Raw genomic sequence first — 26,660 nt, 5'->3', positions numbered from 1 at the left:
AACTCAAAAAAAAAAAAAAAAGAAGTGGCACCCTCCCATCCCCTCTCTGCTCCCCACCTTCTTTCCACAAGGGCACACTTGCAAAATTCTCTCTTTTAGGAGCATAGGATACTAAGTTATAGATACCTCAGTGGAGGGTGTAAAAGTCTCACTTTTCCTTAAGCATGATGCAATTAGTAATTAATCATGTGTTTCAGCGAGTTCTATTTTTTAAGTGTTTGTTGGTTGCTGGTTTTGCAGGACGCTCGTGTTAGAAGTCATGTGTCCCGCCAGGCCATGCAGGGGATGCCAGTCCGAAACACTGGGAGTCCAAAGTCTGCGGTGAAGACCCGCCAAGCTTTCTTCCTTCACACTACATATTTCACAAAATTTGCTCGTCAGGTCTGCAAAAATACCCTCCGGCTGCGGCAGGCAGCGAGACGGCCGTTTGTTGCTATTAATTATGCTGCCATTAGGGCAGAATGTAAGATGCTTTTAAATTCTTAACCTTACGTGTTGTGCTTCTGACCATTTTCTCTTTTCCTCTCTCTCTCTCTCTCTCTCTCTCTCTCTTTTTTGTTTGTTTGCAATAAACATAAGTTCTTGTGTACAGCCTTTTATTTGGTTTATTTTTTTTTAACATTGTTTTTGTCTGCTGCCATTTGTATCATGCCAACCTGAAAAAACATTGCAACCTCTGTCATCTTTATCAGAGAATAGTGTTCAGCAAAGGATTGGGGGAGGCGGTCGTGTCCCGGATTTTGGGATCGACTTGCCTAAGAGCCCTAGGGAAGTACCTTTACCTGTGAGAAGGGGCCCCAGCACAGCCCTGGAGAGCGACAGCATAATGAAATCCCATATCTGACACAGCACAGTCCAGTCATACATGGGTTCATTAGGGTTAAATAAAATTTGTCAGTTTATACTAATTAGAGATCATATGTCTCTATAAGCCTCTCATTTTCCCACAAACCTTTTCCAATTGTCATACAACATTCTAGAAATTCACAGTACTTCATAAAAAATACTATATTTATTAGAAGGTTTAGCAAATTATAAATACATTTGGAACTCATTTTGGGGTGAATTATTTGAAAGTACACATTTAGTTTTTACAAGCTAGAGTCTAACGGTTGAGCAGTTTCTTGATTGGTCTAATTTGGCTTCCATTTCATAATCATATATCATATGTACTACCACATAGCATTTACACGACTTATGACTCTTGTTTTCAACACATTCAGTCTTGCTTTTGTTTCTTTTTTGTCCTTGTTAGAACAGAGGTCATATGTACCAATGGATTGTGGATTGTTCTGTCGTTACCATGTCTCTGACAATGTGTCCATAGTTTGTGTGTTAGCTCCTCAGTGACAATCCTGGCTCGCCTGTTAAAGCACAGATTTTTTTCCCTAAGGGCTGAGAAAACTTGCTGTCTGACTTAACAGTTAGGAAGTCTTAAAGACATTCTAAGAAAGCTCTTATTATGAGATGCTCCCCTTTGTTTTAGGGAAGCTATCTGTAAGAGGAGTGATGACTTTTTTGGTTCCTAATTTTTAGCGGAACAGTTGAAAGGCTTTAAAACTTACAGGTAAAAAGCTATCTAAGAAGAAGAAAAATGCTTTGTAAAGGGAATGGAAATTGTCACAATCCCAGGGAGGGGAAAAGTACATTGGATTCAGGTATGTTGGAGAAACCAGGCTTATCGTTAGGCTTTGTGCTAGCATTTTGGAGTTCATGGACTTCAGGTTACCCCATTCTTACCCATTTTAAGGAACTGGAAAATAAATATTTATATTCTTCCAAACTGTTCAGCTGCTATAAAGCACGTTTCTAAATACTCTTAAAAAAAGAAGAACATGCCGGGTACGGTGGCTCACACCTGTAATCCCAGCAGTTTGGGAGGCCAAGGTGAGAGGATTGCCTGAACCCACAGGTTCAAGACCAGCCTGGGCAACTTGGCAAGGCCTCATCTCTACGATAAATCAAAGGATTAGCTGGGCATGGTGGCGCATGCCTGTAGTTCCAGCTACTCGGAAGGCTGAGGTGGAAGGATCGCTTGAGCCCACCAGGTCAGGGCTGCAGTGGCCGAGAGCAGATCACTGCACTCCAGCCTGGGGGACAGAGTGAGACTTCAACTCAAAAAAAAAAAAAAGAACAAAACACTTAAGAAAAAAATAAATGAAACTCTCCCATTAAAATGGGCTGGGCTCCATCCAGTGTCATCTTGGTTCCTGTGAGTGGAGAAGCCACCCCCACTTAACTGGCTGCTGAGGGAGCTTCTGTTTCCCAAGGACTTGTCTGTTAATTTTCAGTTAATTTGCACATCATCTTTAGTTTGGTTATTCTTCAGTGAAGTATGTTTTTCTGTTAACCTCATTCTAATTTTTTTCCTCATTTGAAGGGCTATGCTGCTAAAAAAAAAAAAAAGGTTAAGATTAAATTACTTGTATTTAGGCTAGGCATGGTAGCTCATGCTTGTAATCCCAACACTTTGGGAGGCAGAGGTGAGAGGATTGCCTGAGCCTAGGGGTTCGAGACCAGCACGGGCAACTTGGCAAGACCTTGTCTCTACAATAAATAAAAAAATTAGCTGGGTGTCATGGTGCATGCTCACAGTTCCAGCTCCTTGGAAGCTTGAGGTGGAAGGATCACCTGATCCCAGTCGGTGGAGGCTGCGGTAGCCATGAGTGTGCCACTGCACTCCAGCCTAGCAACAGAGTGAGACTCTGACTCAAAAAAAAAACCTCTGTATAAGCATATAGATTATAATAACAACAAAGGTCTGAAAACACTGATATTTAGAAACTGATAAGATGTGAATACTTAAAGTCATATTTTCTTTTCAGAAAAAAATGATAAAGGAACAGTTATTTGGTGTGATGAGATTCAAAGAGCATGTATTATTTTGTATTTAGCATCTTCAGTCATTGAATTTTACATATATAATAGAATCAGATTAAAACAATTTTATTTATTTATTTATTTATTTTTTGAGTTGGAGTCTCACTCTGTCTCCCAGACTGGAGTGCAGTGGCTGCTCCCGGCCACCGCAGCCTCGGCCTGCTGGGCTCCGGCGATCCTTCCGCCTCAGCCTTCCAAGTAGCCGGAATTACAGGCATGTGCCACCACGCCCAGCTGATTTTTTGATTTATTGTAGAGATGAGGTCTCGCTGCCCAGGCGGGTCTCGAACCCGCGGGCTCAGGCAATTCACTCACCTCAGCCTCCCAAAGGCGCGGGATTACAGGCTGAGCCACCGAGCCCGGCTCAATTTTATTTTTTTATAGAGACCCAGGCTGTCTCAAACTTCTGGCCGCAAGTGATCCTCCCACCTTTGCCTCCTGTAGTGAGCCACTGCACCCAACCAGAAAGCAGATTCTTAAACAAATTTTACTTTGAGGTTTTAAATGACAAGATACCAGCGGCCATCTACTCAGTTATTTATTTTTTTTTAAGACAAGCAATTAATGAACTCTTTTCTTAGCATCTAATTGATTCATATATCATCTCTGTTCCTATGTGTAGCTTGTTACAACCTCTTCAGCAAATCCCTTGATCTTGACTTGTTAGTGAAATTGGGTATTAATAACCTGATGTCCATTGGCAACCATGTCTGTGACCCCATGGGATTGTAGAGGTCTATTTTTTTCAGTAAGCTTTTCTTGGTTTTTCAAAGATCGCATTAAACCCCTCTTACTACCCCCGCCAAAAGTTAATCACTATGATGAAAAGTGAATGCACTTTCAGATAACACAGAAGATTGTAATTCCCCAAACATGGATGGATCGAATTCTAAATAATGCATTTTAGAATAATTTATGTTGGGAAAGGAAAGTCGTTTTCCCTGTGAGCTTGAGACTCTCAAAAGCACTGGAGAAGGTGATCCCATTCTTGGCAGCACCATCACACCAGTGTCACAGAGCTTGTGGGATGACAGGCTGAGTAAGAGGGCAGGATCAGGGAGCCCAGGAGAGAAACTCAGGTAGATGGGGACCACAAAGTCCTGAGTCTTGACTGTTGAGAGGAAATTTTTTTTGGTTGGACACGGCTACAATCTTGGCTCTTTATTTAAAAACCTGTGTTTAGGTATATAGTACAGTAAAAAGTAAATCTGCATATGTATAAAATATCTCAATATGTAAATAATAGTGGGAAAGGAAACTGGGAAACGGAGAAAGGGGTGAGAGGGAGATTTTACCATTCTTCATCCATATATATATATATGAAATTTTATTTTAATTTTTTTAAGAGACAGGGTGTAGCTCTGCCACCCAGACTGGAATGCACTGGCATGATCATGGTTCACTGCAGCCTTGAACTCCTGGACTCAAGGGATCCTCATGTCTCAGCCTCCCAAGTGGAGGAACTACAGCTGTATGCAACCATATCAATGTACTTTTTTAGAGATGGGGTTTCACTTTTAAAAAAGGATTTTTAAAACAATTTTCCCAAATACCTAAACATTTACTTTAATAATATACCTTTCTATGTGAATACATAAGTCCATGCCAAAAGCCACTAACATTAGGAAAATACCTGAGCCACTTCTGCCTTGTAGACAGTGCTTATTAAAAATGAACTGGTAGGCTACTGCCTTACGAGACTCTGGTGTGGCCCTGTGCTCTTTGAGCTATGGCTGTCACCATGTTTCCTGGCTTTGTCCCCTTCCCTACCGTGGGGAGGTGAATCTCCTCTCTAATTTACTTTCTAAGTAAACTATATTTTCTGATCTAAGGGGGGGAAAAATGGACTAGTAGACTAAAACCCAAACACTGCCTAACAAAAAGTACCATGTCCTTAAGATGCAGGGTCCAGCAGCAAGGCTCTAACGGCATCAAGTTTAGGCTTCTGTCCCTGCTCCTTCTTGATGCCCCTCCCTCAGTAAAAAAGCTCTGATTGGGATGTCTTCCTCCTTTCTTATTCTTGTCAGACTTCAGAGTTGCCCAGGTGACTTTGTCAAAGATCCACAAAATCACCCAAACATCCGACGAATATAGGACTGTCACCATTTGAGATTCCGGGTCCTCACAGACCGAGGTTACGTAGAAATAAGTGTGTAGGCAGCATTCCGAAGGTGAAACCAGTGTGCCTAGGAGAGCGGATCCCAGTGAGTTGCCAGTGGACTTGACTACCTGACCTGAAAATCAGCAATGCTTCCCAGTACGAAGTTGTTTGGGAGGGATTTGTAGCTGTTTTTCTGTTTGAAGATGGTAATTCAATGTTGGAAGTGTCCCAAGACTTCATTTTGTGAGAAATTTGTTTTCTAATGAAGTTGGTTTTTTTTTTTCCCTAGAGATTTCTCAAAAAAGCTAATACTTGTATACACTTTTCTGAAATTTTAAGCTCTAAACATTAGGAGAGAACACATAATTTGCTTCTTTATTTATTGATAGAGCTTTCTAATTTTTTTAGGACCAGGCACCATGGTTCATGCCTGTCATCCCATGTTTTAGGAGGTCAAAGTAGGAGGATCACTTGAGGCCAGGATTCTAACCACACCCCATATCTACAAAAAGGAAAAAAAATTAGCTGGGCCTGGTGGCACGCACCTGTAGTTCCAGCTACTCAGTAGGCTGAGGCAGCAGAATCCCTTGAGCCCAGGAGTTCAAGCAATACCCTTTCTCTACAAAAATAAATATAAAAAATTAGCTAGCTGTGGTGGCACATGGCTGTAGTTCTAGCTACTTAGGAGGCTGAGGCAAGAGCCCAGAAATTCGAGGCTGCACTGACTTACGATCACACCCCTGCACTTCAGCCTGGGCAACATAGGAAGACCCTGTCTCTAAAAATTAAGTAATGAAATTAACATTTTTTGCCTTGTATGATCAATGCCTAGGGAGTTTATTTTTAATAAGCGCTTGCTTTTAAATGAATACTTCTGAGTTTGTTTTTTTTTGAGTTGGAGTCTCACTCTGTCGCCCAGGCTGGAGTGCAGTGGCTGCTCCTGGCACCGCAACCTCGACCTGATGGGCTCCAGCAATCCTTCCACCTCAGCTTTCTAAGTAGCTGGAACTTCAGGCGCACGCTACCACGACCGGCTAATTTTTTGATTTATTGTAGAGATGAGGTCTCACCAAGTTGCCCAGACGGATCTTGAACCCGCGGGTTCAGGCAATCCACTCACTTCAGCCTCCCAAAATGCGAGATTACAGGCTGAGCCACCAAGCCAGGCTTGGGTTTTCTAAAAGGTTCAAAAGTGGTTACAAATCTCATCACCTTTCTCATTCCTGATTTACCCTTTTCAGAGGTAGTCATTATTATGGTTGTCTTAAGTATCCAAAAGTATTCTATGCATCAGTAGGCATCTGGGTAGGTTATTCTTTGTTTGTTTCTTACAGATGTTAACATACTGTTTATGTTGTTCTGCACCTTGCTTTGTTAAAATGTAGCATATCATACCCATACATACCCTTTTATTGTGTGTCAGCTTCATAATCATCTATTTTCTTGTACTGTAATTTAACCAGTTCCCTACTAAAAATTTTTATTTCTAATCATTTTTTGTTACAGTGTTGCAACAAATATCCTTATACAGTATCATTTCATACTAATGTGTAAAATGGGAATGTACATAGGCTGGGCACGGTGGCTCAAGCCTATAATCCCAGCACTTTGGGAGGCCTAGGCAAGAGGATTGCCTGAGCCTGTGGGTTCAAGACCAGTCTGGGCAACTTGGCGAGACCTCGTCTCTATAATTTAAAAATAATAATAATTACCTGGTAGTGGTGGCGTGTGCCTGTAGTTCCAGCTACTTGGAAGGCTGAGGCAGAAGGATCACCTAAGCCCAGCAGGTCGAGGCTCCCGTGACTGTGAGCATGCCACTGCACTCCAGCCTGGGCAACAGAGTGAGACTCCAACTCAAATTAAAAAAAAGTCCTTATACAGTATCATTTCATACTGAAGTGTAAAATGGGAATGTAGCTTACAAGATAGACCCTGCAGTAAAAGCCGGGGTCAAGGAACATACATTTGGAATTGTGATAGTCATTATTCAGCTGCTCTCAGAAAAACTGCGATTTGTACTCCCACCTAGAATGTCTAGAAAATGCAGATGTCTCTAGAACCTTGCTAGCAGTGTTACCCATCTTTGAAACTCTCGACTAGGTGACAGGTGACTCATGAGTTATATTAGCTTGCTTTTCTCATTTTGAATGAGAAATATTTGCATATATTTGAAAACTATTTGTATCTGTCAACTGTTTTTGCCCCTGTCCTGTTTTCTATTAGATAGAAGTCTTATTGACTTGTGGGAACTTTTTATATTTTAACAAAGTTAGCTTTTGGTCTGTGATGTGTGATGCAAATATTTCCCCCATTTTTGTCTTTGACTTTGTTTATGATATATTTGCCAAACAGATTTTTTAACAAACAGTTGAATTTATCAAAATTTTTATGGCATCTAGGTTTTGTTTCTTGTTTAGAAATGCCTTTCTGATTCTATAAGTGAATGCTAATGATGGCTTTCTTTTGACAGGGGTCTTGAAAGCCCATATAAGATGTTTTTGTGAATTTTAATTCACTGTATATTTTGCGGTTTTCCTATCACACTGCCCCCCAATATTTCCAAAACATTGCAGAAAAATAGATGTACGTTGCAATCAAAGCAACAGTGTTTTTTCCACGTTCACCTCAAGGAGTTATAAACCATCCTCTAGGAAGCTAAGGACTAGTGCCTTGTGTCTAATAAAGTGACTTGAGTGAGATACAGACATTCTATCTCTCTGGGCAGGTTTGACTCCTGGCTCTTTGGGGATCTCTCAGGTTGCTGTCTTAAGCTGAGTAATTTAGGAGGAAGGACTGACTGACAGGTGCCACCATTGTTTGGCCTGGTCTTAAGGGCAGACCAGGATTCTTTCTGACTCTTGAGTGTGGGCCAATAATCCTGTTCTGATCAAATCATGTCAAATAAAAGTCAACTTTTTCATAAACTCTAGCCCCTTAGGGCATCCTATATTTTTCCTATTGAATGACTGAAGCTCTTCTTATGGCAAACAGTGACTAGAGTCTTAGCACCTTTCTCTCTAATTTTTTCATAGCCTGATAATTCGTAGCCACCACCAACCGCTTTCTTTAGAATATAATGAGGATTAGTGAAATAGGAATCCTTCTCCAGAGCTTTGATCTCCCACTCCAAGATGCTCTGTAATGTAAATTGTCACTTGGATATCATATAATTAATCTTGCTAAAGTAATGAGAAATTAACGGCAGACAACATAGTTAAAATGAATTATATGTGGGTATTGTGTTGACTTGTTGATTCTTGCCGTGGTTGATGGTGGTAGCCGCCAGTGTCTGTCGGTTGCAACCCTATTGGCAGTTTCCCTTTGGACTGGCGTGAAGAACGAGTTAATCTTATTACTAGTAATACAGCAATTGCCTTTGTCCAAGAGGTTGAGGAGTGAGTGGTTCATTCAAGCTTTATTTTATTAATAGAGAAGAAAAAAAGATAATTTTCTCTAACCCTTAGCCCAAATATAACTTGAATTTCAGGTGAATTAGTAATATTAGCAAGAAAACCCAGTATTAGCTCTCAGTGATTTTTCAGGTATTTGATACCTGCAGGATTTGGGTTGCTTCCTGAGGTTTATTTAGGTTACTCTTCCAAAATAGACTTGCTATATAAGACACTGCCTGTATCTTCACCATTATTCAGTAGCAGGTGAAAAGTTTCAGAGTTTAGTAATTTATTTTTTCCCCGTGGGAATCAACTGAATAGGAGGAGAATAAACGAGATCATTTATGTTTGTCAGTGGTTGCATAATACTTAGCCAGTACTTTGGGGTGCATATTCAGACTCCTGTTGTTTGAGGCTCCCTGCAGTATGTGTTTTATCTATTTCGGTGTTTTTTAAAAATGCTATTTACCCCTTTCTGCTTAACAATTACTAGAAAAGAAGGTTTTAGGTGGTTTTTTTGTTGTTGTTGTTTTTATTTTTATTTTTGGTGAAGGGGCTAGAGCTTATGAAAAAGTTGACTTTTATTTTACATTATTTGAAGTTCCAGATTGAATTTTATTTTTCGACACTAACAGCACAAATAATTCCTGTGAATAGTGAAGGAAACTTCCAATGTTTACGCCTAGAAATGTGGCCTCTGCTTGCAAAAGGAAAAAGTCTCTGGTTGATCAGAAAACCTGTAGGACATTCGAGTCAAATATTTGAAGGTGGAGAAAAGGCTTAAACATAGTGGAATCCTAGTCTGTTAAACTTTTTTTTTTTTTTTTTTGAGTTGGAGTCTCACTCTGTCACCCAGACTGGAGTGCTGTGGCTGCTCCCGGCCACCACAGCCTCGACCTGCCAGGCTCCGGCGAGCCTTCCACCTCAACCTTCCAAGGAGCTTGAACTACAAGCACGTAATTCCACGCTCAGCTAATTTTTTGATTTATTGTAGAGATGAGGTCTCACCAAGTTGCCCAGGCGGGTCTGAAACCCGCGGGCTCAGGCAATCCACTTACCTCAGCCTCCCAAAGGCGCGGGATTACAGGCTGAACCATCGAGCCTGGCTATCTGTTAAGCTTTATGACAATATCTGTGAATTTTAAAAAGCATTTTCATACACATTGTGTATTGTCCGTTCAAACTCCCATTTTTAGAATTTAACTCTTTGGTATGAGAAGTGGTTGCATTCCACATCTACTCTTCCATCCTAACGACAGCTAATTAAAACACAGAATGTTTGTATTGCATGCTTTCTTTTTCTCTGAATGTCATGATAGGGTGTGAGGAGTGACATGAAAACTTTTATGAATTAATATCCATCCCCACAGTGTCTTACTATTCTGACTGTTGAATGAAATAGTCTGCACACAAGTAAGCTTTAAAATCTCAGCACTAATGACATCATAGTAGGATATCAGGGAGAGAAAACCAGTGATAAAACCAAATGGCCGTTTATTACCGTGGCTAGATTCTCATCTACAGGAAGTGAGTTTCACCAAGACAGGCTAAGAATTCTCAGTGGGGACCCGCTCATTCTAGTCAGGGACTGAGTGTGTCACCTGTATCAGCTGTCATTTATCTTCCATGTCAAATCTATATTATGAGAACTGATCCATCTTGGACTTTATGGGCATTTTTCTGCTGTATGGTAGAAATGTGGCCAGAAAGGAGGCACATATTCTGTCTCTTTTCAGATGGGCAAACACAGAAAGATAGCATGAGAGTGTAGGATGCGTGTTAGCTGTACCCATACCCATGAGGCTTTAAGGTGAGTGCTTGCATTCGGCACCTGGGAACCAGTGCTAGAAATGGTTTTCTCAAACCCAAAAGGAAATCGTGCAGGAGTCTGGTGACTATTTTGCAGTGTTTTCCACTTGCACCTTTCATTTCTGCGGTGTGTGTGGTCCAGGTAAAGAAATTCGCCTCACTGGTTGTCTCCATGTTTCTTTCTCTCCTCAGATGCAGACAGACATGCTGAACTATCTGGAAGTCCACTGAAAAGCAAAAGCACTAGGAAGCCTTTGGCATGTATCATTGGGTATTTAGGTGGGTATTTTCGAATAGAGGAAAAGCTCAGAGAACAATTTCTGAATATTACAGACACTTGGCCGTTCTGAATGGGCACACTTATATTAAATTCAAGCCTTTTCAATAACTGAAATTGGATGTCTTTGATATATAGACAGTTTATTTTGTTTTAGAAACTTTTATTTTTATTACACACACACACACACACACACACACACACAGAATTGTGGTATATGTTTACTTTTTCTTAAAAAAAAAAATAATTGAAACCGGGCATGGTGGCTCAAGCCTGTAATCCCAGCACTTTGGAAGGCGGAGATGAGAGGATTGCCCGAGTCCAGGTGTTCGAGACCACCCTGGGCAACCTGGCAAGACCTTGTTTCTACAACAAATCAAAAAATTAGCTGGTGGTGGCATACGCCTGTGGTTCCAGCTACTTGGAAGGCTGAGGCGAAAGGATCGCCTGAGCTCAGCAGGTCAAGGTTGTGGTGACTGTGAGCATGCCACTGCACTCCAGTTTGGGTGACAGAGTGAGACTCCAACTCAAAATAAAAAATAATAATAATAAAATGCAAAGTGAATATCCATGGAAATAAATACAGATTAAACAGAAAGAGGAAAACAAAAAGCACTCAATTATTCCTTAGAATAGTCTCACTATTCTTTAGATCCTTGCACTGTTTCCAACACATTTCATCCCTCCCTTTAAACAGGGGATTGGTTTTTTCTTTTTTTTTTTTTTAATGATATCAAACTGATTTTTAAGCGATCTTAAAAATATGTGTAGTTTTGATGTGCTTAAGATTACTTTGAAAAGGAAGCATTTGCTTTCTGGTTGTTATCATGCCATCTAACTCGGAAATCTCCAAAGATGATGGCTTCATTTTCATGTTAAGAATAGTTTTAAAAAATACTAGGCAATAATCCCTAATCCCTAACCCCCCTTTTATTTATTTTTTTTACAAAGTTTTAAGACAAAAAACTTACAAAATAATGGTTCCTCATATACCAAGAAGCAAGAACGGCATGTTTTTGTGCTTCTAATATTTCTTTTTCATTTTCTCAGTGAAGTTAAATATGTACTCAGAGCTGCGCTGTCAGAAAGAGTCATAATTATGAAATGTTCAGACTTCAGACATTCAGTCTTTTGGAAATCAAAGTGTGGTCTTCAATGTGGAATATTATTGAGTCCTTATCACAGGGTCCCAGGACTCGGAGCTCACAGCCCGCTCTTTGCTATTTGCTCTGCCTCCTATTTCTTGCTTTGTTTCTCAGGTGCTAAAGTGTAGCTGTGCTGTCCACGGTCATGGTGGTAACAGCCTTGAAGGTTGCTGTCAGTATCCCCCTCAGGAATGACTCTTGGAAGCCCCTTCCCATCTTGCAAGGGACAACTGCTGCTCATATTAGGCTTTCCATGGGTAATTGTGCGTTTCTCCTGTGGGCAAGTTGGTCTCTATATCTACCAGATAAGCCCAAAGCTGTGCTGTTTTTACGAACTGAACCACATCCCTATACAACGTATTTCTGTGCATTTATATGTTCAAGACACTGCACTAAGTGATCTGGGGAACATTCAAGGTGCATAAGACCTTACCCTCAAAAATCTTAGTCTAATGGGGAAAGCGTGCAGGTAAAAACAATAAAGCAGGCCGGGCTCAGTGGCTCAGCCTGTCATCCCGGCACTTGGGGAGGCCAAGGTAAGTGGATTGCCTGAGCCCACAGGTTCGAGACCAGGCTGGGCAACTTGGCGAGACCTCACCTCTACAATAAATCAAAAATTAACTGGGCATGGTAGCGTGCGCCTGTAGTTCCAGCTACTTGGAAGGCTGAAGCAGAAGGATTGCGGGAGCCCAGCAGGTCAAGGCTGCAGTAGCTGAGAGGCATGCCACTGCCCTCTATCCTGGGTGACAGAGTGAGACTCCAACTCAAAAAATAAAAGACAGTCTTGTTAAATAATTACAGACAATATTCATTGGGCACTCAGAGAGAGGAAAAACTATAAGGGGGGACTCCAAAAGCCAGAATTATCTTTTTGAGGGCAGACCCCTTGTATTACAGGCGTCCTCCCATTAGGCAAGTATTCTAGGAACCCATTGGCATCAATGGACCAGCTAGAGTTGTTGTGAGAGGCTGCGTTTGGCTTCAGTGAATTTTGGGGGGAGATTATTTAAATGCGTTTGCCCATTTCATGATTACGAACACACCTGGTCACACCTCAAGGAGTGTTCAGCAGATTTTGACCAAAAAATGGCATGACCTCCATGCCTCACCCTCCCTATTCACCTGATCTTGCTCTGAGCAACTTTTATTTATGTATTTAGAAAGCAGGTTTTATTGAGAAGACAGAAAAGCTCCCACAGTGGGAGGGGACCTGAAGGAGTTGCCCCCCTGAGCGACTTTGTTTTGTTTCCCCGAAGGAAAAAAGTCTTCAAAGGGAAACATTTTGCCAATGTGGAAGAGGTGAAACCAAAAAATGGCAGAAGCACTAAAAGGCACCAAAACGGACAAATTCAAAAACCATTTGAGCAGTGGAAAAAGCGGCTTAATAGGTGTGTTGCATCAAACCGAGAGTACTTTGAAGGTGATTGAAGTTTCAACATGCAGGAAGCCAGGCTTGGTGGCTCAGCCTGTAATCCCAGCACTTTGGGAGGCCCAGGCGAGTGAATTGCCTGAGCCCGTGGGTTCGACATCAGCCTGGGCTACTTGGCGAGACCTCGCCTCTACAATGAATCAAAAATTAGCTGGATGTGGTAGCGTGCACCCGTAGTTCCGGCTACTTGGAAGACTAAGGTGGAAGAATCACTGGAGCCCAGCAGGTTAACGCTGGGGTGGCCGTGAGTGTGCCACTGCACTCCAACCTGGGCTACGGAGTGAAACTGACTCAAAAAAAAAAAAAAAAAAGTAGGAATAAATGCTCGATTTTTTATAAATAAATTCTGAGTTTTTTCATACCCCCCCCGTTTTTCTGCTAAATGTTAGGGCACCCCACCTGAAGAAAGTAGCAGTTAACCTCAGCCTTGAAAGATATGTAGGATTTGAATAGATGGAAAAATAGGAAAAGACTCTTCCCTCATGAGGCCAAAAGAAGCAGATGAACAAAGTCTTCAGTGATGCCAAGAATCTGAAGGCAGGGTGTCTCGTCTGAAGGGAAAATGAGGTTGGCAAAACTTTAACGCTGTGTTGGAAAAAAAAATCAGCCGAGCGTGGTAGCTCATGCCAGTAATTCCAATACTTTGGGAGGCAGAGGCGAGAGGATTGCCTGAACTCAGGGGTTCGAGATCAGCCTGAGCAAAATGATGAGACCTTGTTTCTACAATAAATCAAAAAATCAGCCAGGTGTGGTGGCACATGCCTGTGGTTCCAGCTACTTGGTAGGCTGAGATGGAGGATCACCTGAGCCCAGAAGGTTGAGGCTGTGGTGGCCATGAGTGTGCGATTGCGCTCCAGCCTGGGTGACACAGTGAGACTCCAACTTAAAAAAAGAAAAAAAGGCCAGGCTCGGTGGCTTAGCTTATAATCCCAGCACTTTGGGAAGCCAAGATGAGTGGATTGCCTGAACCCGTGGGTTCAAGAATAGCCCCAGCAACTTGGCCTGACCTCGTCTCTACAATAAATAAAAAATTAGCTGGGCATGGTAGTGTGCACCTATAGTTCCAGCTACTTGGAAGACTGAGGCGGAAGAATCACTGGAGCCCAGCAAGTCGAAGCTGGGGTGGCTGTGAGTGTGTCACTACTCTCTAGCCTGGGCAACAGAATGATACTCCAACTCAAAAAAAAAAAAAATCATTATTTTGGGGGTAGTATTTAAGCCATTTCTAAATGTTGGCAAGTGTCACCAGAGTGAGTTATAGCAGTTCTGACAATCCCAATGGTTCTTCCTAAATTTCAGTAAATAAGGTTGTTACTTAGGCAGGGTGACTTGCCTGCAGACAGCATGTTGGGCAATGACTATGAGAATCAGTGAGCCGGCAAAGCTTTTGAGAAAAGGTTGCCCAGTATGAGTAGTAGACTGGAGTTCTTCACTTTCTACAGTATGGCAATTTCTGTCCTGCAATAAGTACAAGTAGTTCCAGGTTATGTGGCTGACAACAGTATACCTCAGTTAAACATGCACGTACCACGGACATATCTCAGTGTTGTGATATATCCTTGGTCAAAGCATTTCTTCCACCTCTTGACTATTTGTCTTTGGACTTTGGTTTCAGATTTCATCTGCATCTAAGTGTTGTGGGCTGGGAGTAATTGACCCTGGTCCCAGACCCTGGTCACAGAGCCAGAAGGGAAATCCTGTTTTTTCAGAAAGCTCACGCACTTGGCTGGACAGAGCACAGAGGTGTTTCTTTTCTGAGGCTACCTCTCCAGATACCCTTTGGTTTCTAATATCTTGAAGAGTCAGATGTCTTATTTCCTTAGCAAATCACATGTTGTAAGTGACCTTCTGAAGTGGCTTTTTTTTTTTTTTTGCTGGTATTCACAGCCAGTAGGGGAAGAACCAGCTTACTTGATAAGCAAAGCCATAGCAACAGCATTTGAGGCCGATTCATTATGCCAGTCCTGGGCTGGCGCAGGAAGAACTGACTCTCACCTCATTAAGAAATAAGATGTGTGTCTATTAGCCAATGTTAAGTGCACACGGAGATTTTTAATGTCATGTTCTGAGCTGAGAAACCTTTTTCCCTCCCCCTTCAGAGATCCATCCTGCAAAGAAACCTAATGTAATCCGATCTGCACCGAGCCTGCAAACCCCCACCACCAAGCGGATGCTCACTACCCCGAACCACACATCTCTGAGCATTCTGGGGAAAAGAAACTACAGTCATCACAACGGTCTGGACGGTATGTAAGCCCAGGAATTCTGGAGGCTGTTCTGAAAGGCCAGGACCCCTCTGCACGCGGGTGTGTGCCTGCCACATCCGAGAATGTGTTACAAACAGGCTCTCTGCTCCATGATTAATCTACATGTGGCATGGGGGTAGGGGAGCGCTGCCACATGCCACATTTTCCAAGGGATAATTCTCCATGTCATCCCAAGCTCCCCTTTTGCTAACATCCCCTATCAGGAGGCTTATCTGGAGATGAAGACTCTAGTCAGCAGGCAGCTTCTGCTAGGTAGTCACGTGCTTGCTGTGATGCTCATGTAAGTTTTCTCAAACAGGGATTTTTTTTTTTGGCCTTATGTCTGAGACATCAGTGTTCTCTGGGGTTCTTCAGTGTCTGTAGATCATTTTGAATTTGGCCATTTGTCCCCTGCTTCTTTCACCTTCTAATTTTTTAAATTGCTCAAGCGTGCTACAAGTCATGAAAGGAATTGCCTGGGTGATGCCCTAAATAAGAAATAATAATTTGCTTGGAATGGAAAAACAGAAATATCACCTCTTAGCCAAAGTACTTCTCTTGGGCTTGGCCATGTAATGACTTGTCAGGTGGAAGTGAATTATCTTCCCATTTGGATTATAAACACAACCATAATAAATCATTCAGGCAATATATATTGTTCATTTCAATAGTCCTGGAGTTTGAAGCAGTCTTTATTGTTTAAGTGTTGGCATTTATTTATGAATAAAACTCTCCAGGCTTTTCATGCCTTATGGAACTCTCAATTCCTTCAGTGACAGTAAATTATTTATAATGAGGCCCTAGAGCAAGGATGTGGAATAGACCTTCTCATAATAATTTCCCACAGTGGTTTTTCTTCATTATGACTTTGGGTGGTCATAATCATGTCAAAAATGAGTAAAAATTTTAGGGTGAGGAGTTCAGTTTGCATTTATAGGGTATCAATGTGTTGTAGATATGGCTTTCAAGAATTTATCTACTCAGCAGACTTGCAGAAACACTCCCTTGCTAGTGAGAATACTGGCCATCCTTGCAACAATATGCCTGATGCCTAGACAGCAGAAGACCAAGAAAGGGTCATGTCAAGACATGAAGATTGGATTTCTTTCTGGTTTTTCCTTGCCCACAGCCTAGGGCCTTTGGATTCAAGTGTAAATGGACTCTGGAATCTTTTCTCATCTTATAACTTCCCTGGCCTTTCCAGATGTATTGTCCTGCTGTAGAAAGCATAAAAAATGATCTGGATCATTTGAGATACAGATCCATTCTTTCTGGTTGAAAGACTGTCCTTGTGACTGATGCTGGAACGGCAGCTTTTTAGTATCTTCTTCCATTCACACTCTGTGGTTATCTGGAGCCCAGGCCTGGCCCAGCATTGCAGCCTCTCTTACTCTTTCCTCAGAGGCGTGGGTACCTGTTTCCTTGGGATTTCTTTAAAATGCTGCCTTGTCGTGTTCCCTGTCCACGCTGGTTTGTCCTGTTTCTCTCTGGATGGAGGCTGCTGGTTCTCTGAACAGGAGGAATGGACAGGACACACAGTGAATCCTTGGTGTTCCATAGACTGAGGCCTTCTCTGTTTGGGGGGACAGACACCCATCTCATTTTCTGAAGAGGCTTAGCTACAGAAACACTTCTTTCTTCAAGACCCGTTTGTCTTTGTTCTCCTGTCACAGTGTGGAGAGCGAGGCTGGTGACATGTGCCCGGCACAGTGCCGACTCCCTTTCTGGTTATCTGACTTGATTCACATGACAGAAAGTTCTGGAAGGTCAGGGAAGCTGTTTTGCATACCATGTTGTCTCTGTGCCCAGTACAATCTCTGGCACTTACTAGGTGCTCAGTATATATTAATTGTATGCATGGAAGTGACTGAGAAAAACAAGACCTTGGGAAGTGACAGAAGTGTTCCAGGTTACCAGGTGCCACCCAGATGGAGTGGGCATCCCACTCAGGTGTGAGGGTTTCAGAATCTGCTCCTTTCACCACTGTTCTCCGTGAAACTATGACCCTCAAATATGCCGTATCAGGTTCTGTTAGCAAAGATAGAAAGTGTGTCATTTATTTTAACAGCTACTTTGGTGTAAGAAATCAATATGACAGATATTGAAGGACAGTAGGTTAACAGGGACACGGGGGACACAGGAAACAGCCACCATTCTTAGGGTTGGGAGAGCACAAGGAAGAAGTTGTGGTTATCACAACCTAGAAGCTCCTGGAGGCCCCAGGAGCTGGAGCCCAGCCCTGCACTGCAGCGCCAGTGTGGGCACCTCCCAGGAGGTGTGATGAGGCTGGTCTGACTGCTGCCACTGCCTGGGGTGGCACTGACAGGAGCAGGATGGAACAGGTCCCGCTTGCCTCCTCCAGCCCTGCAGACTCCCAGCAGGTGTGACAGGAGAGTCCCACCGGCCCCAGCATCCCAAGCTGGGTTGGAGGATGAACGTGGAACTGAGAAACCTTGTGATGGACGTGTACGTTTCAGAAAGCGTCCATATTCTTGTGTTACTCAAAGACCTTCTCCTTGGGGTCCTGGGCCTATTGCTTACCTCCTCAGGATACAGGATCCTGACTAACCTGAGTTTCCAAGATGAGCTCAAAGTACTGGAGAAAATATTTGACTCAAAGCGAGTTCTCATGGGACAGTTATTATTACCACGATATACTGAAATAGATAGAAACTCATGGGAAAGCCTTGCCCTGCCTGATCCAATAATAAAATCCATTAGCACTGCTACTTAATTATTAGGATGTCAGACAGATGAGCACACCAAACCAAATGTTGATGGACAGAACTGGTCTAGCTGGAACAAAACCTGGTCCTACTGAAACGTTCAGGTCTCTCAGCTCTGGGGCGCCTGTCACCTTCGGTGACCCATCTCCCCCACTCACCCTCCACACGTGCATCGTGGGCTCTTGACAATGGGAAATGCCAGTGTCCACACCTCTTCGCCGGAAGCAGATTCTGTCTCCAGAGACCTCTCTGCTCATCTGCAAGAAGCAGCTTCTCGTCCGTCCAAGTTTTATCATGAGAGTGCAGGCCTTCAGTCCCATCTCAGGCTCCACTGTCATCCAGGCTTTGTCGTTCCAGGGCTGGCTTGTCCTGTTTCTCCCTCCTATTAGAGGCTGCTGGTTCTCTGAACAGGAGGAACAGAAAGGGCGCGCACACTTCCTTCTTCAAGATCCGTTTGTCTTTGCTTTCCTTTCACAGTGTGGAGAGGGAGGCAGGTGATGTGCCCAGCGCTTTGCTGACTCCCTCTCTGGTTATCTGACTCGATTCACATGACAGGAAATTCCGGGAGGTCTGGGAAGCTGTTGTGCTAACCATCGTGTTTCTGTGCCCAGCACAGTCCCTGGCACTTAGTAGGTGCCCAATTAATTGCATAAATGGAAGTGACTGAGAAAAAGGAGACCTTGAGAAGTGACGGAAGTGTTCCAGGTTACCAGGCGCCAACCAAATGCCGTGGGCGTCCCACTCAGGTGTGAGGGTTTCAGAATCTGCTCCTTTCACCACTGTTCTCTGTAAAGTTGTGGCCCTCAAATATGCCACAATGGCAGATTTAGCATAGTTCTGAAGGGCCCTGGGATTTTTGAGATGGTAAATGAGCACTGATTTTAACTTAAAGGCAGTCACCAGCTGCATTAGGTCCTAGTGAAAGTCAGCTTGTCCTTTGGAGCTTTGAAGCCAGGCATTGACTTCTCTCGAGGTATGAAAGTCCTAGATGGCATCTTCTTCCAGTGTAAAGCTGCTTCATCTACATTGAGACTCTACTGCTTAGTGTAGCCACCTTCAACGAGCTCACCTAGATCTTCTGGATAACTTGCTGCAGCTTCTCCATCAGCATGTGCTGCTTCACCTTGCACTTTTCTGTTAGAGAGATGGCATCTTCCCTTAAACCTCACGAACCAACCTCTGCTAGCTTCAGACTTTGCTTCTGCAGCTTCCCTACCACTCTCAGCCTTCATAGAATTGAACAGAGTTGGGGCCTTGCTCTGGATTAGGCTTTGGCTTAAGGGAATGTTGTGGCTGGTTTAATCTTCTACGCAGATCACTCAATAACTTATCAGCAGTAAGTCTGTTTCGCTCTCACTTGTGTGTTCCCTGGAGTAGCACTTTTAACTTTCATCAAGAACTTTTGCATTCACAACTTGGTTGTTTAGTGCAAGGGGTCTAGCTTTTAGCCTGTCTCAGGTTTTAACATGCCTTTCTCACTAAGCTTCATGATTTCTAGCTTTTCATTTCAAGTGAGAGATGCGCAACTCTTTTTCTCACCTGATTACTCAGAGGCTGCCAATATTGAAAGTAGGCTGCCTACTTTGAGTATTGTTGTGTCTCAGGAAATAGGGAGGGCTCAGGAGAGCGAGAGAGGAAGGAGAGGATGATGGGTGGAGCAATGAGAACATACATCACATTTATCACGTAAGTTTGCTGTCTTATATGCGTGAGGTTCATGTTGCCCAAAAACAATTACAAGAGGAATATCTGGCTGAGCACAGGTGGCTCACACCTCTAATCCCAGCATTTTGGGAGGCTGAGTTGGGAGGATTGCTTGAATCTAGTAGTTCAAGACCAGTCTGGGCAGCATAGTGAGACCTCATCTCTACAGAAAGTCAAAAATAGCCAGGCATGGGGGCATGTGCCTACAGTCCCGCCTACTCGGGATGGCTGAGGCGAGAGGATCGCCTGAGCCCAGGAGTTCGAGGCTGTGGTGAGCAGTGACCATGCCACCACACTCCAGCCTGGGCAACAAAATGAGACCTGGACTCAAGAAAGAAAGAAAGAAAGAAAAAGTAACATCAAAGAGATCAGTTATCACAGATCACCTTGACAGACGTCATAATGAAAAAGTTTGAAATATGGCAAGAATTACCAAAATGTGACACAGAGACATGAAGTAAGCACCTGCTGTTGGAAAAAGTACTTGCTTGAAGCAGAATTGTCACAAACCTTCCATTTGTAAAATGCAATATCTGTGAAGTACAATAAAGCAACGCTCAATAAAACTGTCCCTGTGCATAGAGATGTTTATCCTTTCTGTGTATAGGAGATGGGTGGATGTTTGCAAATGTATAGGGAAGTATAGTGGGGATTTTTCTTTGTATAGGCCATCATTTTTTAACCAAGCCATTCACCATCATTCTCTATCTGTGTCAAGCCCATCTGCCCCTCCCTTCTCTGGAAGTTGGGGCATAGCAGCCATATTAGTGTTAGGGAGAGAGGGAAAAAGGAAGTGAACATTGGCAGAATCACCTACAGGTGACGTGTGTGGATATCACATCTTGTCTCCAACTCAAAGTAGGTATTCATCAAGTGTTAAGATTTTATCTCTGCCTTAAGAAATAACTTCAATTAAAGTTTTATTTGGAAAGTTGCAAAGATACCAACTATTTTTTATAGTCAAATGTGAATTATATGTAGATAAAATGTCAGTACTCTATTTCTTACTTAAAAGTATAATTCTCAAAAAATGACTCATCGGTTTGTTGATAGTAAATGGGTATGTTCCCATGTATATTTGTACTTTAGAGGAACCCAGTATCTAGAAAGAGAAATCACCCTTGATTAAGTTATTTCGACAAACATTAAAGACAGGAAAGTAGGTTTGTAGAGAGGGCTCACCTAGCTCCCTGTGGGCTCCTGTAAGCAGAGACCCTACAGCAGAGAGAGGCACCATCATGAACCTGAGATGGTAGACTCTTTCTTTTTTTCTTTCTTTGAGTTGGAATCTCACTCCATCGCCCAGGCTGGAATGCAGTGGCATGCTCCCGTCCACCGCAGCCTTGACCTGTTGGGCTCCTGCGATCCTCAGCCTTCCAAGTAGCTTGAACTACAGGCATGCGCCACCATGGCCAGCTGATTTTTTAATTTATTATAGAGATGAGGGCTCTCCAATGTTGCCCAGGCTGGCCTCGAACCCCCGGTGCTCAGGCAATCCTTTCGCCTCCACTTCCCAAAGTGCTGGGATTACAGGTGTGAGCCACTGTGCCTGGCCTGACTTTTTTTTTTTCTCTGAATGAAGGCTGAATCAGAAAGAGCTCTAGAGAGAAGAGAGGCAGATGGGCTGTGCAGACCTCTCATCCTTTCCTGAAGAAGATGCCCTCGGTCCCTCCCCCAGTGACAGCTGCTTGAGCTTTGGTCAGTCAGCAGATGTTCCACCCCACTGCACAGTGACAGGGTGATTGCCTGCTGTGTCTCAGCCTTTATCCGATGGGGACCTGAGAAAAACTTGTGCTGGCAAGGTGACACAGATTATGGGCTGGATGTGCTCTTAACCTTTCTCCACAATGATTTAGCTTTTGTCCCAAGTGTACTGAATCAGGACTCAGCATGTCAGCAACAGGCTCAGAAGAGCGGCGAGTTTTCAGTGGGACAGAGTCAGGGCACCTGAGCCAGGGAAAATGATGGATTATACAATAAAGGCCTTTTTAATCTGCTCTCCTCTGGCTTATTTCCCCCGGGGCATGCGGGTACACAGTGGCACTGGTTAGTTTTCTTATCTGTTTTCTGCATTGAGGAATATCATTTTTCTAACTCTCCCATGAAGAGAGTATCTAATGTGGATGCCTCTGTAAGTATAATATTATGATCTGGATGTGAAGATTGTCCTTTTGATGACTTGTTTCTGAAATCAGTGATTCAACAATTTCAACTGTTGGCATCCCAACCCTGGGAAATGGAAGGTGACGAGAGCCATTGTACCAGTGAACGAGCTCTGGGAATGCATCTGCTGTCTTCACAAATTCCAATAAAAATAGACTGCAGGGACAGCTGATGGCACTCCTAGGCATGCCTGGACCCGGGCTGCCTTCTGTCAAAAATTGTATGCCATTTCAAAAAACTATGGTTTTAAGAAGTCTTCTGAAGCATTACTTATGGAAGAACATCAGTTGTCCCTAGACTCCCCTCTCGTCTCCTTGACTCAAGGTATAATGGCATAACCTGGTTAAATATATTTTAAAAACCTTTGAGGTTTTAGAAAATATTCTATAAAGGACCATTATGAGCCAGACGTGGTGACTCATCCCTGTAATCCCAGCACTTTGGGAGGCGGAGGAGAGAGAATTGCCTGCGGGTTCAAGACCAACCCGGGGAACTTGGCGAGACCTTGTCTCTACAATAAATAATCATAATAATAACAAAATTAGCTGGGCGTGGTGGCACAGGCCTGTAGTTCCAGCTACTTGGAAGGCTGCAGCAGAAGGATGGCCTGAGCCCAGCAAATCCAGTCTGCAGTGAGCGTGCCACTGCACTCCAGTCTGGGCGACAGAATGAGACTCTGACTCAAAAAAAATAAAGGATCATTATGGCCCCAGGGTTATTGAATGTGAAGCAATATAACAGGGTACCTCATGTAACAAGAGGGTTACAGGACTGTTGAAACATTGTCTGAGGACAACAAGTGTTCTTGCAGCTAGTGAAACCATGAGGAAGACAGACTCAAGAGCATTATGCAGGAGTAACCAACAACTGTTGTCTTGGAATATTCTAGAAGGATGCCAAATGGGCCACCCTAAGACCATTCTCTGGTTTACTGATGTCACAGTTTCTCCCAGAGAGTACTTCTGTCTTGTCCCTGAGGGAAGCACCAGTGTGTGAACCCCAGGACCCTCTCAGCAATGTGGAAGTCTGAAAGGAGAGATACACAGCATGGTCATTCCCCAGGGGGCCTCAGTTGTGTGGGTCAGCGCTGCCTCCTCAATCAGTGTCTCTGTTTACCTCCAGGTGAACAACGTTTTTTAACTGTCCCTGTGTTCCCCGTTCTCAGTGACACATGGAGGGTGACCTCTGAGAAGGAAAGGTTGGGTCTCAAGTTTTTTGAGGGGAGAAGTAGATGTTCGGGAAAGAAAAGGGAAGACAGTGGAGGGAGCCTGGTGTCCGAGAAGAGGGTTTGACTCAGAAGAGATTTGGCTCATCCTTCAAAAGAGCAGGCACATGTCGGGCGCAGTGGCTCACGCCTGTAATCCTAGCACTTTGGGAGGCCGAGGTGAGAGGATTGCCTGAACCCAGGCATTCGAGACCGGTCCGGACAACTTGGCGAGACCTCATCTCTATAATAAATCAAAAAATTAGCTGGGCATGGTGGCGCACACCTGTAGTTCCAACTACGCGCTACTTGGAAGGCTGGGGTGGATGGATCGCCTGAGCCCAGCAGGTCGAGGCTGCAGTGGCCGTGAGTGTGCCACTACACTCCAGCCTGGGCGACAGTGAGACTCTGACTCAAAAAAAAAAAAAGAGCAGACACACGTTTGAGCAGGCTATTGGGATCTCCCTGCAGTCGTGGGTCTTGGCGCCCCAGGGAGGTAAAGCACAACCCCAGAAACCAATTGATGTGGGCACCCCCCCCCCCGCCCCGGGGCAGTCTCTTCTGCAGAGGAATCTGCTGCCCAGGGCAATGAAAATGGAAGGATTTGTCACAGTCTAGTTGACTTACAACCCCACTGGGTTCGTTTTCAGCTCCTATCCATACTCGCTGTTATTTTCTTTCCCTGTTTTCTGTTTCCCCTTCCAAATGACTGAACACTCTTTAAACTCAGAAAACATGTTAGTTATCGTCTAGGCGTTTTTCTCTCTCAACAAAATTTTAATTTTTGTCAGTAACTATTCACATGTAAATGAATATGGAAAGTGATTAATATAAAACTGAGGTGCAGACTTGAAGGGTGGAGGTTCCCAAAGAAAGCTTCCGAGAAGACCCTTTCACGTTCTGATTGCAGCTTTCATGAGCTCTCTGAGGCAGCCAGTGAGCGACAGAGAGCGTGTCTTGGGAAGACAGGGCTGACCACATGGAAAGCCTCTGGGGCCAGACAGCAGAAAAAATGGTCAGGAATGTTGTTCACACCCCCTGGACCGGCCCTTGTATTTTTTTCTTGTTTCTCTCCAACCCTCCATCTCTGTGTCTTTTTACTCTACTTTTTGGGAGACTTTCTCAACTTTATATTCCAACTAGATTTCTCCCTTTGGTTTGTCATGTATTTTTATCTTTTTGAGTCAGAGTCTCACTCTGTCACCCAGACTGGAGTGCAGTGGCACGCTCACAGCCACAGCAGCCTCGACCTGCTGGGCTCAGGTGATCCTTCCGCCTCCGCCTTCCAAGTAACTGGAACTACAGGCCTGCACCACCACGCCCAGCTAATTTTTTTATTTTACTGTGGAGCGAGATTTTGCCATGTTGCCCAGGCTGGTCTCGAACCCCTGGGCTCAGGCGATACTCTCACCTCCACCTCCCAAGGTGCTGGGATTACAGGCGTGAGCCACCACACCCAGCCTTTGTGCATTTTTAAATTTTGCTATTGAATATAATTTGTATTTGGGGTTTTTATGTCTTTTTGACCTTTTCATCACTGTGAAATGTTCCCTGTTGTCTCTGTTAATAATCTTTGTGTAGTATTAATATGGCCACATCATTTTTCTTTTTTCCTTGTTTTAGGTTTGTTAAAATGAACTTTTTTTCTAGTTTTATTAAACTTGAAATAGAATGATTCACGTAGCATCTCTAAAGCCAGCATATGTTGTTCCAGCACAAGATTTAAAATACCCTATTCTGAGGGGAAATAACACACCTAAAGTGTTTTCTTTCCTCTTCTCTCACTGAACAGCAATCAATACAGAAGACTTCTGGGCCAAATGTGTGAGGTTTTTCCGTCCCCCGCACACCAAGCAAGCAATCGGTTCTGCGGCAGACACCAGCTGGGGACCCCCAGCTCAGTTCTGACACTGTCTGTCTGGAGCTAGTGTCAGATCTTACAGGGCAAGGCTGCGGCCCACGAGTCTGCCCCCACGGCCAGCCACAAGCCCCCGGTTGTTTTCCCTGTGCTTCTGACCAATGGCTATAAATCAGACATCCCCCAACCCCCTCCTTGGATTCAATTCATTTGCTCGAGCGCCGCACGGAACTGGGGGAAACATGTTTACTGGCTTATTATAAAGGATGCTAGAAAGGACACAGATGAAGAGACACGTGGGGCAAGGCACGTGAGAAGGGGCGGCACGGCCATGGCCTACCTGGGCGCATTACCCTCCAGAAACTGCCACTTGTTCAGTTGTCCTCTTGGGCCTTTTGAGGAGACTGGGGGGATAGGCATGATTGACAACCATGTGGAAATGTGACTGGACCAAAGGGTGTGATCTAATGGTAACAGACTGAGTGGGGAAGCCCAGCAAGGCCTGCCGGTCTAGATGCTTCATGGCCTCTCTGTACGTGTTTCTTCCACCAGGGTATGGGGAAGGACCCCTTCTGAACGAGGGTCTCATGGCTATGTCAGACAGGGTAGGTCAGCACTCCAAGTCAAAAAAGCCGGGAAGATTAGAGTGTGTTTTTAGTTTCTCAGGTCTGCCTTCTCAGGGAGAAAAAGGCGCAGATGAAAGGAGGGCAGGAGAGCCGGGTGTGGTGGCTCACGCCTGTAATCCCAGCACTTTGGGAGGCAGAGGCGAGAGGATTGCTTGAGTCCAGGGGTTCAAGACCAGCCTGGGCAACTTAACGAGACCTTGTCTTTACAACAAAATTTTAAAAATTAGCTGGTGAAGTGGCGCGTGCTTGTAGTTCCAACTACTTGGTGAGGTGGAAGGACTGCCTGCGCCCAACAGGTTGAGGCTGCAGTGGCCATGAGCATGCCACTGCACTCAGGCCTGGGCAATAGAGTGAGACTGACAAAAAAAAAAAAAGGAGGGCAAGAGAAGGTCAAGGAGAGAGATTCTGTTTTCTGAGGCCTACTCTTAAGGCCTTAAATGACCAACAGTATAACAAGGGCTATGGGAATTATGAGCCAGGAAGGCTGGACAAAAGTATATATATTCCATGACTATTTTTAAACAGCTTTATTACGGTATCATTGTCATTCAGTAAACTATAAATATATATTTAAAATGTGCAATTTGATATGTGTGTATCCACCAGGACACCATCACCATAATCAAAATAATAAACTTATCCATTATCACCCAAATTCTCCTTGCACCTCCCTGTAGCCCCCCCCCCACCGCCTCTCCCATCTCCCCTACCTCATCTCCAGGTGACCACTGATGTGTTTTTTGTCGCCATGGGTTCGTTGACATTTTCTAGACTTTTATCTAAATTGAATCATATAGCAGGCACTCTATTTGTCATTCTGAATAATTTTTAGAGCTCTATATTCACATTCATGGGTTCTTTCTTCTGCACTATCAAATCTGCTATTAATCCCACCCAACAAACTTTTCATTTCAGATTTTGTATTTTTCAGTTTTAGGATCTCCATTTAGTTCTTGTGTGCTTCTAAAACTCACCATCCTAGCCGGACTCGGTGGCTCAGCCTGTAATCCCGTGCCTTGGGATTCTGAGGTGAGTGGATTGCCTGAGTCCACGGGTTCGAGACCCGCCTGGGCAACTTGGTGAGATCTCATCTCTACAAT

At 43.8% G+C, this 26,660-nt stretch overlaps 1 protein-coding gene across 3 annotated transcripts in view; it reads left to right on the top strand.

Moving 5' to 3' along the window:
* The window catches only part of MTA3 (metastasis associated 1 family member 3), a 135,422-nt gene that overhangs the window by 99,642 nt on the left and 9,120 nt on the right, over positions 1 to 26,660 (top strand). For 2 of the 3 annotated variants that reach the window (XM_021712546.1, XM_021712547.1), the window contains 3 exons: positions 241 to 463; positions 10,375 to 10,461; positions 15,133 to 15,279. In XM_021712546.1, coding sequence (XP_021568221.1) covers positions 241 to 463; positions 10,375 to 10,461; positions 15,133 to 15,279 — 457 coding nt within the window. Of the gene's footprint in view, positions 1 to 240; positions 909 to 10,374; positions 10,462 to 15,132; positions 15,280 to 26,660 lie in introns of those variants that run through there. The other variant, XM_021712548.1, reaches the window with a different exon arrangement.

This window comes from Carlito syrichta, unplaced genomic scaffold, assembly GCF_000164805.1.
Source record: "Carlito syrichta isolate Samal-C Ts95f unplaced genomic scaffold, Tarsius_syrichta-2.0.1 Scaffold303343, whole genome shotgun sequence".
Lineage (NCBI taxonomy): Eukaryota > Metazoa > Chordata > Mammalia > Primates > Tarsiidae > Carlito > Carlito syrichta.
Note: the sequence above shows the minus strand (reverse complement) of the source record. Positions and strands in the feature narration are given on the sequence as shown.